Source organism: Artemia franciscana, chromosome 2, assembly GCF_032884065.1.
Source record: "Artemia franciscana chromosome 2, ASM3288406v1, whole genome shotgun sequence".
Classification (NCBI taxonomy): domain Eukaryota; kingdom Metazoa; phylum Arthropoda; class Branchiopoda; order Anostraca; family Artemiidae; genus Artemia; species Artemia franciscana.
The window spans coordinates 63172877-63186588 of NC_088864.1; the positions used below are offsets into that span (position 1 = coordinate 63172877).

At 35.0% G+C, this 13712-nt stretch overlaps 1 protein-coding gene across 3 annotated transcripts in view; it reads right to left on the reverse strand.

Annotated features, from left to right (window-relative positions):
* LOC136043918 (kelch-like protein 5) overlaps positions 1 to 13712 on the reverse strand; it is an 80283-nt gene that overhangs the window by 4408 nt on the left and 62163 nt on the right. For all 3 annotated transcript variants that reach the window (XM_065728965.1, XM_065728964.1, XM_065728966.1), the window contains exons 8-11: positions 11324 to 11566; positions 8851 to 8995; positions 4625 to 4837; positions 2621 to 2792 (exon numbers count right to left, since the gene is read on the reverse strand). In XM_065728965.1, coding sequence (XP_065585037.1) covers positions 2621 to 2792; positions 4625 to 4837; positions 8851 to 8995; positions 11324 to 11566 — 773 coding nt within the window. The remainder of the gene's footprint in view (positions 1 to 2620; positions 2793 to 4624; positions 4838 to 8850; positions 8996 to 11323; positions 11567 to 13712) is intronic.

Here is a 13712-nt window from a genome sequence, read left to right on the forward strand (position 1 = left end):
TTTAGACGATATACAAAATTTTGTAGATCTAGTTCAATCAATTTTCTAGTTCAACTGAATTTAGACGATACATTTTTTCATGGATAGATTGGTCGGATCAGGAATTCTTAAGAGGAGGAAGGCTCAGCACTTTTTCCCTTCACGGTTCTTAACTTGAAAGTTTACACAGTTTTTAGTAAAATTAATATAACATCATATTCTGTGTATTGTTTCTTATTCTTAGTTTTTATACTTGTATATCAAGGACCAAAAAAGAAAAATTCTTGTGCCTGCAAAAGGAGTCACAAATAATTAGTGTTTTAGAAGATGGCATTTATTGTAAGATGGCATCTTTACTGTAAGAACAATAACTGATGTCGTTAGAAGAGCATATCACGGTCATCAGGTGCGCATAAGATAATTTTGGTGTAAATCTGAATTAGGGGTAGTGTTAAATATGTTAACCCTACACATACGCTACCGATACACAAAATGTTCAATAGATATACAAAATTTTGTCTGATCTACTGGCTAACTGTTGAAAAATCTACGGATAATTTTACAAATAAATTTTGGCTGAATATTTTTATGTTTCCTGTACAACTGCATTTGACACAAATACAGTTTTGTTACAGAAACACAACTGACAACTATGTTTGACACAGTTGTCAAGTCATTTTTTTAATTAGCAAATGGGTCCGAAAACCCCACTTGTAACACATTGTTTGTTAAATGGCTTATTTCATTGATTTAAAAACGGACATTATGCAACAATTCCATTCAAGTGTCAACTGAAATAAACATCCTTCTATTGGCTCTGTTTCCATTTAGTTACGCAACAATGTTGTCTTCAAACTAGCTAAAGACTCTTGTTCATTCAAAGTTAACACCACTTTTTTCTAGAAAATAAAACTTATACAAAGTCAAAAATTTATAAAAACCAATTCCACAAATGAGAGGTTTGAGTGTTAAAAATGCATTTGGAGATTTTCATTGGATTCCATTGGAAATTACGAAATTTTCTAAAGTTCTTGTTAATATTTTTATTTTACTTTTGTTAGTCTTTGAGTAATAGTTCAGAACAGAAAATTAGACATTTTCGTACTCGATTCCAACGTAACGACAGCAACTTAGTATTAACCTAATCTCACTTGTAAAACTCGCCGAGGCCACACCTATCGCTATGACCAATAGCAAAAGCTTGCCGAGGCCACACCTATCGCTAAAACCAATAGCAAAAGCTTGCCGAGGCCAAACCTATCGCTATAACCAATAGCAAAAGCTTGCCGAGGCCACACCTATCGCTATAACCAATAGCAAAAGCTTGCCGAGGCCACACCTATCGCTATAACCAATAGCAAAAGCTTGCCGAGGCCTCACCTATCGCTATAACCAATAGCAAAAGCTTGCCGAGACCACACCTATCGCTATAACCAATAGCAAAAGCTTGCCGAGGCCACACTTATCGCTATAACCAATAACAAAAGCTTACCGTGGCCACACCTATCGCTATAACCAATAGCAACAGCTTTACTCATAATAACAACTCTGGATTAAGCCCACAGCAAAATCTGAAGGCAAATTATAGCTGAAATCCAAGATGGACAAATTATGGCAAATTATAGCTGAAATCAATTAAGATGGACATTATCTCCTTACAATCTGTTTAGTTCCCTATTTGTCCTTATACTTCACAAAGAATGGACTTGAGACAACCTTTTCCACACAGGTAAATCTGGAGAACTTACATTCTGCAAGGAAGATCAGGTGACTTTCAGAATAGTAGGTGGGGGAGGGGGTCCATCACCAAGAGCTAAGCAAAGAAGACATAAATCAGGATTACGTCTATCAATTATGTCCATGGGATGGTCTTTTACAAAACTTATGTACATTTTCACAAACTTATCAAACATTCGTAGAAAATACATTTATCTTAGCTTCTTTCTACTTCGTTTTGAGAACAAAAGAATAAAAAGAGAAGTTATTATGAATACAGTCCTGCAATAAAGATTTATTGGATTTGTTGCTTTGCTTTGTTACAAACTTCCACCTGCTCTTAAATTTGCCTATCTTCTCTTAGAATCCAATGAAATAACTTTAATTAATGTCTCAACTTATAATATAAGCTTTTCCCTGGAATGAGTTTTTATTTGTCTCACAATCAGTCACATCGAAAACCAGGCATCCTGTAATAGGTTATCTTATTCAGAACTAAAGTAGGGGGTGCAACCGTTTTTATTTCTGTATTGCAATATGACATGAACTAAATGACTTTTATGATGTTTAAACTTAAATGACGTTGACGACGAACTTAAATGACATTTTCGAGAGTTTTAGACACTATACTCTTTTATTTACGTTATTATGTGCTGTGTTCTTTATAATGCATATTCATATCCATTTTGAACTTAATACCGAAAAAGGATTGCCTTCCTATGAAAAATTACCGTGGACCTATTTCCAAGGATAAGTTTCCCCTTAAGTTACAAACTTTCCCCTGCTCTTAAATTTGAATGCTCTTAAATTGATACAGCTTCGATGCGACTTAAATGAAATGACGCGACCCGCCTAATCAATAGTGGCTGATTAGGAATTCCAACCTGAATCTTATCCTGTATCTGTACAAAAAGGAAAGGCAAACCTGTTCAACAGTATTTGTTGCAGGATCAAATGTTTCCACTAGATTGAGACACTGTGTACCATCATGTCCACTAACAATGTAAATTTTGTCACCAAGAGCGCAAACTCCAGCACCATCTCGGCCGATGGACATTGTTGCCACTACTGTCCAAGAGTCTGTAATTGGATCATACCTGAAAGACAATCAAAGACTAAGCAATCATGACTAAAGATACATTGAAGGCTAAAATGCTGTCTAAGAAATAGAATTAAAGGAAGAAGTGAAATATATATAAAAGAGAGTCCTTTAAGAGGATTTCACCTTCTACTTATAAGGACTACAAAAGCAAAGTATAGATGATTATTATTGATGTTATCCTTACTTATAAATGCCAAAAAGAAACAGCAAAACTTGAAAAGACTTAATAGAATAATTATCACTGCGCAATCAACAAAATTTGGGGAAGGGGAAGATGCATAAGGTTTACGGTCTAGCCTGGAACCATTTCTCTGGTCTGAGACCTTTTGGCCAATTCTTAATACCAAATGGTGTGCCTGAAGAAAACAGTCGATGGCATAGCCTTTTAAAATGTTTTTAATGCCGCATTATTCACTTTTAAACACCAGTCTTTGTCTTATTATTTCTAGCATATAGTTCCCTGTTCCTTATCCATACTTCACATATAAACTCAAATTACCTAAATAAAAACAAGGCAAATTCACCTTTTCAAGGACTAACAGGGGACCAATTAGGGAAAAGGGTGAAATGAATAGCCAACTTTAATCATATTGACTATTCACTAACTTTTAATAATGCACTCTTGCATCGTGACATTTGACTTACTTGACTTAACGCTCTTGCTCAGCAGGGTTGCCAGCGCAATTCCATTAAAATGAAACTTTGAGGTTTAAAATGGTTACTGTAACTATTTTCTCAGTTGAATTTTCATCCCTGGATATTTACTATTTATTAGAGGAACTATCAGAATTGATCATTCTCAGAGAAGTCAATATTATTTTTGACTTATATGTTATATGTACACTTATAGGCCTATGTATATGTCATGCCAATGTTATAAACTTTCTTTTATAAATTATAAATTGTAGGTTACATAAGCTATAACTGTATAACATATATAATCAATAATATAAGTTGTATATACTTAAATATTATGTCAACATTTAATTTATCTGGGAAGTAGTAAAGTAACAGGACATCAACTTTAATTAATTCCCCTTTTGGATACCAAATTCTTTAAAACATAAACTGGATTGTTTTAAAGTAATTTTATCTCCAAGCTCAAAGTTCATATCAATAGTACCCAATAATAATAACCATATCAAATAATACGTTAAACGTTATACAAACACGTTATACACGTTATAAGTTAACTAACATGTTATATGTATACTTATAAGCTTATGTATATGCTATGCCAATGTTATAAATTTATTTTTATACATTATAAATTGTAAATTACATAACTTATAACTATATAACATATATAGTCAATAATATAAGTTATATATACTTATATATTATGTCAACATTTAACTTATCCGGGAAGTAGTAAAGCAACAGGACATCAAATTTAATTAATTCCCCTTTAGGACACCAAATTCTTTAAAATATAAACTGGATTGTTTCAAAGTAATTTTATCTCCAAGCTCAGTTCATATCCATAATATGAAACAGGGGATTTGGATAAAGACTCACGCTAAAAAATATATGCGTTAAACGCTAAATAATACGTTAAGCGTTACACAAACACGTTAAACAATAAAAGATAAATACATAGATGCAGCTTCGAGTTCGTTTAAGGCTGAATTCATCCATAATTATTTCAATGTTGTTATAACGTATTCTGGGAAATTAAATTATGTTTTATACTGTTTTGTCAAGAACAGATAACCTTAAATATAATTTGGTACCCAAATATGTAGATTTTGCATTAATTTCCGAATTAAACAGTAAATAGCTATATACCTCTCCCCCAACGATCGGTAACATGCATCTTCAACTAACCTTTCAATACAATCATATGGAGTAGAAGCTGGAATGGTTCCAGGAGCATCGTGACCACCAAATGCATACAGACAGTTATTCATAACCCCAACCCCAACCCTTCCACGACGCTTGTTCATTGGAGCAACCATAGTCCATCTGTCGGTATGTGGGTCATAACATTCCACGGTTTTTAAACAAGAGCTGCTATCCCGACCTCCGACTGCATACAGTCTGAAAAGAAGAGTAAACATTATTGGTGGAAACAGTGGCTCGATCTAGACTCTTAGGTTAGCTCATTATTTATAATTATATAGCTTTTTCACATCAGTTGTGCCCCCCAACCCTCCTACGAAAATTTCTTCTTGCTTGTACAAAAAGTAACAAAAAAATCACATAAACAAATTTTGATATGTTCTGTGACTTTCTTGCACTTTTTCGTACTTTTTTTTCATGTTTTCTCAAAACGAAGGAGAATCTCTTAGAATTGCTCTTTCATACCAAGATATAGTTTTTTTTTCACATTTTAGATTGTCTTCTGTAGCCTTTACATGGTATTTCTCTCTTAAATACAGGAAAAAGGTAGCGTAGCTTTCTAGTGTCCTAAGACTACATACATGCCAATCATAAAATGTGTTTTTTCATAAAGTAGGCTGCATTTCCTTGGCAAATATATTATTTAACAAATTCGTTTCATATAAACATGATAATATATTTGGATTCATTTATTTTCTATATTATGGAAAATAAAGCACCAGGAGCAGGAGTGTTTTCCACCTCACCTGGCATCAGAAGTTCAGATGTTTCCTGGGAATTTGTTTAACCAAAAGCTCCCCAAAAACACGGTATTGTCCAACAGAGTTGCCCAATATTTGCCCAAACAATATAGCTCATTATAAAAATACATTTATAAGAATGAATTTGGAGGAGACCAAACTTCAATAGCGATTATTTGTACAAATCTAGAAATAGAAGTATACAGTTTTGATGAGTCTAACTTACAGACCTAATTAAGATGGCACAAAAGGGGTTTGAAATGAGAATTAATTTTGAAAAGGTTCCTGCGTTAAAAACTTGGGTAAAATTTGGTCATTTTAGCTGTAAAACTGCCAAGCACCCTACCTTACAGCTTTTTCTGTAGCCCCCTAAATATCACGTTTTTCTCCATCATCCCGATATCCCGATTTTAAATATCCCATCATCGGCCATAAATATTCAAAACAACTGTTGTAGTCATAATTCTGACGTGGAATGAGTGGAATCTAACAGTTCGTGGTAACGAACTATAGTAAGGAGCGACCCGACTCAATAGTAACCAAAACTCTAAAAACGGAATTTTGATACCAACAGTTACATCAAAAGAATCGCATTTTAATGCTGATTTTAAATATATAAGTTTTATTAAGTTTAGTCCTACCCATCAAAAGTTACAAGCCTGAGAAAACTTGCCTTATTTTAGAGTATAGGGGTAAACACCCCCTAAAAGTCATAGAACCTTAACGAAAATCATACCATCAGATTGAGCGTATCAGAGAGCCCTACTGAACAAGTTCCAAGCTCCTATCTACAAAAATGTGGAATTTTGTATTTTTTTTTGCCAGAAGACAAATCACGGATGCTTGTTTAATTATTTATTTTTTTTCCCCAGGGGTGATCGTATCGACCCAGTGGTCCTAGAATTTTGCGAGGGCTCATTCGAACGGAAATGAAAAGTTCTAGTGCCCTTTTTAAGTAACCAAAAAATTGGAGGGCACCTAGGCCCCTTCCTACGCTCATTTTTTCCCAAAGTCGTCGGATCAAAATTCTGAGATAGCCATTTTATTCAGCATAGTCGGAAAACCATATAACTATGTCTTTGGGGACGACTTACTCCCCTACAGTCCCCGTGGGAGGGGCTGCAAGTTACAAACTTTGACCAGTGTTTGCATATAGTAATGGTTATTGGGAAGTGTACAGACGTTTTCAAGGGGATTTTTTGGTTGGGAGGAGGGGCTGAGAAGAGGGGGTTATGTGGGGGAAACTTTCCATGGAGGAATTTTTCATGGGAAAGAAGATTTCCATGAAGGGGGCGCAGAATTTTCTAGCATTATTTATAAAACAATGAAAAAATAAATATGAAAAAGTTTTTTCAACTGAAAGTAAGGAGTAGCATTAAAACTTCAAACGAGTAGAAAATATCACGCATACAACGGGTACACCTCCTCCTAATACCTCACTCTTTACGCTAAAGTATTTTTAGTAATTTCAACTATTTATTCTACGGCCTTTGTGATTCAGGGGACAAAACTTAAGCTTTAGTGTAAAGAGCGAGGTAATGACGAGTGGGCGAACCCTCTCATATGCGTAATAAAAACATAAGAATATAGAAGTTTGTTACGAAAGCTAATACGTAAGTTACGTATATCTTTTACTAATAAAAACGTTCGTAAAAAATCAAAAGTTCTAGTTGCCTTTTTAAGTACCTGAAAAATTGGAGGGCAACTGGGCCTCCTCCCCCTCCTTTTTTCTCAAAATCGTTCGATCAAAACTATGGGAAAGCCATTTAGCCAAATAAATAAATATGCAAATTTCGCTTTAATTATTCATCTGCGGAGAGCCGAAATCAAAACATGGATTAACTAAACAATTTTCAGAAATTAAATAAAAAAAAACAAGTTTTTTTTTTAACTGATAGTAAGGAGCGACATTAAAACTTAAAACGAGCTGAAATTACCCCGTACACGAAAGTGGCTGTTCCCTCTTCAACTCCCTGCTCTTTACGCTAAAGTTCTTACTGTTTTAAAAATTAGAGTTGAGAGAAAGAGCCAAACTTTAGCGTAAAAAGCGGGGCGTTGAAGAGGGAACAACCCCTTTCATATACGGGGTAATTTCTGCTCGTTTTAAGTTTCAATGTCGCTCCCTACTTTCAGTTAAAAATAATTTTTTTTTTTTTAATTTAATTCTGAAAGAAGACGGTCTATCTTTGCCAAGCGATAAGGACCAAGCAACGTTTCCAAATAAATTCGTCCGGTATGTCTGATTGAGAGTAGCATTCATTGATCTCTTAAGGAATTTTCATAAAACACATTTTTATAAACTCTTTTGAATATCTGTTCTAAAAAATGAGAATAGTAGGTATTGTCAAAAAGAAGCTTTTATTTAAGCGTATTCCTTCATTAATTTATTCATATTTATTAATTATTTATGGAATACTCTATATTATTAATAGTGACTTAAAGGAGTAATACAATTTCATCCAATTCAAAGAAAGATAATGATTTTATTTATTGTTAAAAACAAGCTCTTATTTATTTAAATATTTATTTAAACACAATTTTTCAAGGATAAAATCGTTTTTTTGAAGTCTGATTGAAAAACAACAGGGAACCGAATAATTGTCAACACAACTTTTTTATGGCACTTAGTATTTACCAAGTGACATATAGCGATCGCAAATTTTGTCGGTCAGTTGGTCTGTCTCTCCTGGTTTTGCTAGTTTAGGCACTTCCAGATAAGCTAGGACAACAAAATTTGGCAGGCGTAACAGGGACAAGACCAGATTAAATAAGAAATAGTCATTTCCCAGATTCGACGATCTGGAGGGGAGTGGGGGTACGGTTAATTGGAAAAAAAAGAAGTATTAACTTACGAGCGGGTGACCAGATCTTAATGAAATTTGGTATTTAGAAGGATATCGTGTCTCACAGCTCTTATTTTATATCACGATCGGCATTAAGCCTCTAATTTTCCTTTTAAATCAATCTATCAATTCTTAGAATTTTGCTAGAGCTCATGCCATATGAGCTCTTGGCTCTTCTGACCTTGTCACAAGTGCTATATGAGCTCTTAGCTCTTCTTTTTTCAGCTGGCTAAAAGGTAGGTAGGTTTTATTTTTATCCACAATATAAACATAAATAATAATGAGACTACTAATAAATTATTGCAGCAAAAAGAAAGTCCTAAGGACTTGTGCTGAAAATTCCTGTTATGATTTATATCTCATAAATAAATATCTAAACATAACAACATCATGATTATCCACCTAGCCTATCTTATATATAAAAAACAACAACATATACACAAAAACACTATACAATAAAATAGTCCTATTAATTATTTTTTACCGGTATCAGCCCCTCTCCACCCCAAAAAACTATGAAAAAAACCTCCCGCCTTTCAAAATCTATTAGTTAAATAAATTTTTTTATTTAAACCTTGGTGAAATTCTTTCTGAGCCTAGCTTAAGATAAAAAGGCAGACAACCTTACTTTCCGTTTAAAACAGCAACTCCAGCAGTTGATCTTGGTGAGTTCATTGGAGCAACTAGACTCCATTGCTTCGAAACAGGGTCCCATCTCTCTACGGTATTCAAAAAGCTCCACCCGTCATGGCCACCCACAGCATACAAAGGACCTGTAACGGGAAGAAGTAGAAAGTAAAGATCCTTGTGTTGTTTTGCTAAATCAGAATGTCTTTCACATTATTTTCTTGTTAAGCCTTTAATAATGTTCTAAGTTACACATAGGTCGTCGTGTTTAATAAGTTACGAACTTTAATAAACGCAAAACGACTAAACTTGTATCCTAATGTTTAATGTTTAATATTCCACAATGAGGGGGAGGGGACCAGCAAGGAAGGCAAAATATACAAAAATTAATCTCAGTAACACTCAATGGAAGGGGGGGGGGGGTAAAAAAAGATTCTTCTATCCTTTTTCTACTTCCGTCCTGGAAATTTCTGCAGACGTCCAAAATCATAAAGATCAAAAAAGTTTTCACTGAATTGTATATTGGCCCGGAAGAATTGATAAAGTAAACATGACAAGTCTATAGACGTCTACTTCCCGTATCTCACTATCTATGTATCTTGGTTTTGACATTGTCTTATTAGAAAGCGACTTTCGAGATACGACAAAAAGAACACACTACAAAATTTATCAGTGCACATGGAGGAGTGGAGAGCTCCCCGCAATGTTGTTCTGATGAACTCATTCCAAAATTATTAATACAAAGTATTGAATTATTAAAAATAACCCTGAAAAAACGCTCTTATTCCCATACGTGAAGTAAAATGAGAAACAAAAAATGTTACCCTGAAAAATTGAAATTTTTTCATAACAAAAATGAAGGCATGAGGTAGTTATCACATAAATGCTCGTGAGCACACCCTGGTCACCATTGAGTTCAATTCTGAATCCCAACCAACAAGACTAGAAATTAGAATTTTTTGATTCATATACCTTTGTAACAGTGGAACTGTAATCGAACACATTTTCAAGCAACTCTAAAACTCATAAGATTTTTCTTCATCTCTGAATAAGCTGTAATTTAATAGGAACGTAAAAGCGACTTATGCATAGGACACAGCGGCATGGTATATCCAGCAACCGTAATTCAGCTTAAGAGTATAAATAATTCAGAAAATGATCTATAAACCCATAAAAATAGCCAGTTAGATGTAATTCTTTCGACAATTTGATGCACAGAAGGCAACAACAATTGCTCCAAAAGCTACATAATCTCGAGCCAGTGACAATAATAGGCTTCCCTGATCTGTGTGCCATAACAATATCTTTTTCTAGGCAGGAACCAAATGGGTTCCTCAGCCTACCACTTTTCTCAGATCAGCCAGTTTTTACGTCCAGAAATAAAAAAGTAGCTTTCCTTCCGTCATTCCAGCCATGCTCAATAGCTGCAATAGTGAATCTTCTTGGTTATTTAGCATTTCTTAATTTACATCTTTATGAACTAATCTTTGTACTTCATTTTAAGCCTCATTTTCTTTTTTCATTGTGTATTTTACCACTACTGCAATCATAATTCAGAAAATGATCTATAAACCCATAAAAATAACCAGTTAGATGTAATTCTTTCGACAATTTGATGCACAGAAGGCAACAACAATTGCTCCAAAAGCTACATAATCTCGAGCCAGTGACAATAATAGGCTTCCCTAATCTGTGTGCCATAACAATATCTTTTTCTAGGCAGGAACCAAATGGGTTCCTCAGCCTACCACTTTTCTCAGATCAGCCAGTTTTTACGTCCAGAAATAAAAAAGTAGCTTTCCTTCCGTCATTCCAGCCATGCTCAATAGTTGCAATAGTGAATCTTCTTGGTTATTTAGCATTTCTTAATTTACATCTTTATGAACTAATCTTTGTACTTCATTTTAAGCCTCATTTTCTTTTTTCATTGTGTATTTTACCACTACCGCTTTCTTTACTTGGTTTATTTTCTTTATTTTTAGATTCTGTTTTTCCTGTTATATACATTCTATTTTTTTGCTCTATATTTATTTTTGGCCGTTATTTTTGTCTTCTTTTTCTTTATAGTTTATTTTCTTTGTTTTACTGGTGTTTTTACTTGAAACATTATAACAAGATAAGCAAAAACATATGACAAGATACAGCTTAAGAAAGCAGACCTTTTCTTTGAAGGTGTAGTCGTATTTGGGAACCATTAGATAGGTAATATTTGAATTTTTACGGACGAAAAGCGCTTTCCAATTTCAACAATTAGTTTGGCTTGTTCATTTTCACAGTTGAACGTGGCAACGTTGACGAAAATGTGTTACTGCCCTAAAAATTTCCTAATTTCGAAGCTACCGAAACGAAATCCACAGAAACCTGTGGTTTTTTGGTATGAATACACCTAAAATGGGTGCACGGATCAAAAACATTTTACCATGATGACCTTGGTATGTCAATAAACAAGGAATAAAGTCAATTTAAAAACCTACCACCAAGAATAGCAACTCCTAATCCATGACGGTGTGTTGTCATTGGGGATAGAATTGTCCAAGTACCAAGTTTGGGGTCGAAACTTTCCATTGACGCGAGAGTCTTTAAACCATCACGACCTCCAACGACAAAGATTTTGTGGTCCATAGCAGCTGCACCAAACAGTAATCGACGTCCATTTATTACACCGAGATGAGTCCAAGCATCAAGTCTTGGAGAATATTTTTCGAATCCGCAAGATCCTTAAAAAATAGCTAAATAAAAATTATGTAATCCAATTTTCAAAAAGTAGCTAAATATTATCTTCACATTTTTTCTTTACAGAGCTACAAAAGCATGGACTGACAAAGAGTAAGTCTGTAGGCCAGAAATCCCCCCCTTTAGTAAAACATTCATCAAGCGTAAAACTCAACAAAATTTGGAGAAGAAAATATTGCACTTTTCTTAAAAACTCCCTCAGGAAACATTTTTAAAGAGTTGGTCAGCCCCCTCCCAGAAACAGTACAGTTCTTTAAGATATTTGTAACAATAAATAACACTGGTTACACAAATGACTTTTATCCTTTGGTATGTATGGCTTCTTTTGTTTCTTTTTTTTTGTTCTTTCTTTTGTTTCGTTGTAGGGTTCTACGGGACTCAATGAAAGCTTTAAACAGAAGGAGAAAGATAAAGTATTACTGAGAAACCCATTTTTTCTGAAGAGAGGGACTCAGCAAAACAAATTTAAAAAGCGAGAAAAAATAAATTATAAAAGGAACGAAAATAACAAGTTATTTTATAGCAAGTTGGATTTCATTCGTTTGATTGGCACACATTTACACTGGCCCGCGCCAGAAGCAACCTTTCTTTTTGGTTTGCACGTGTTTTTTTTTAGTGAGTTCGTTCTAGATTTCAGAAAAGTTAATGTAAGTTCACGTTTAAGTTGGATTTGAGACTATGCTCGATAAAAGTGGGTTATATTTTCTACGCCCGCTGTTGCTTATTCCCCTTATTTGGATAGGTTTGGGAAGAGCGTTCTAGACGAGTTCTTATATTGAGGGACCCCTCCTCCAAACCCCTCTATACATAGTATATACTAGTCCTCCACATTCCATGTTTACAAACATATCCACTAAGAATTGATTAGAGAAGCAATTAAGACAGTTGAAGCTTAACAAACCATAAAAAGAGAACAGAACTACATTGCCGATATCTTATTATCCTTCTGTTGGCAACCATCTTTTATCTTATTCAAACATAGTGGGGTATTGAAAGCATTAAACATGGGCACCCATAAGGGGGGCGGGCAGCCCCCCGCCCACCCTTGCTGAATGACACTGCCTTATATTTTTATACTAGACCCCGGCAGCGTGCCGATAAGGGAAGGTCGGTGGTGGCGGGGCAAAAATAGCAGCAGGGGCGCGCCGCTGGCGCAATCATTGTTGACCGCAAAAATTTTCCTTTTGATCATTCTTTCGTAAATCCCAGTTTTAATTTACATCAGATTTGGCCTATTCACGAGTTGACGAGTCCTATTCACGAATCATTAAGAGAAGTAGAAACCTGATAGAAACGAAATGACTGTGAGATTTGAGAACCCTTACACAATAGTTGATATATCTAACAGCTAGTATTCCTAACAGAATTGATTATCAAAATTAGTAGCATTTTCCTTCACCGAGCAACCGTTACCTTCGAGAAGTACTGCCACCATTTACATCACAGCTAAGTTGGCAGGAAAATCTTTCCTCTTAACTTTCATAACATCAAACATCCAAGAGGAATTTGGAAGGTATGCCCCTTTTCAATCCAGATCGTTTTTATAATCAAGATCTGTACCCTTGAATACAGACCAGCCAAATATTTTTTAGCCCGTGAAGCTAATGGCAAATTGCCAAGCTCATCAGAGGTTCTAACTCCAATCCCATCTCTACCTGCACTGCCATCCTCTCACCTAATGGTTTCAGTAAGCCCTAGGATTTTGCATCCACTTCAAAATAGGATAGTCACACTTGAGCAAGTACAACCACATCCCAACACCACCGAGAAAACAAAATGCTTCAAGGAAGAAAGGAGGGCAGAACAGAAGTGCTCACTGATAAATCAGTGAAAGCCTGACTGAAGCTGCCTTTGCTACAAGGAAGGCAAAGAAAAGGTGGAAAAGAAGAACTTGACGCAACAAAAGCAAGAAAAAGGAAGAACGAGTAGGCTGTGAAGAGATTTGGTGAGAAGACAGCACTGAGGGTGAAAATGAAACTGAAAAGATTCAGACTGTGACTGTTGATGACAACTCAGACAGTTCTCTCGAGTAAGATAGCGAACAGGACATAGAACATAGAGAGCATAGAACCTACTGCAGAGGTCAGTGTAATGACTGTGAGTGGTGGGAGAGGTAATGTGTGAAAGTGG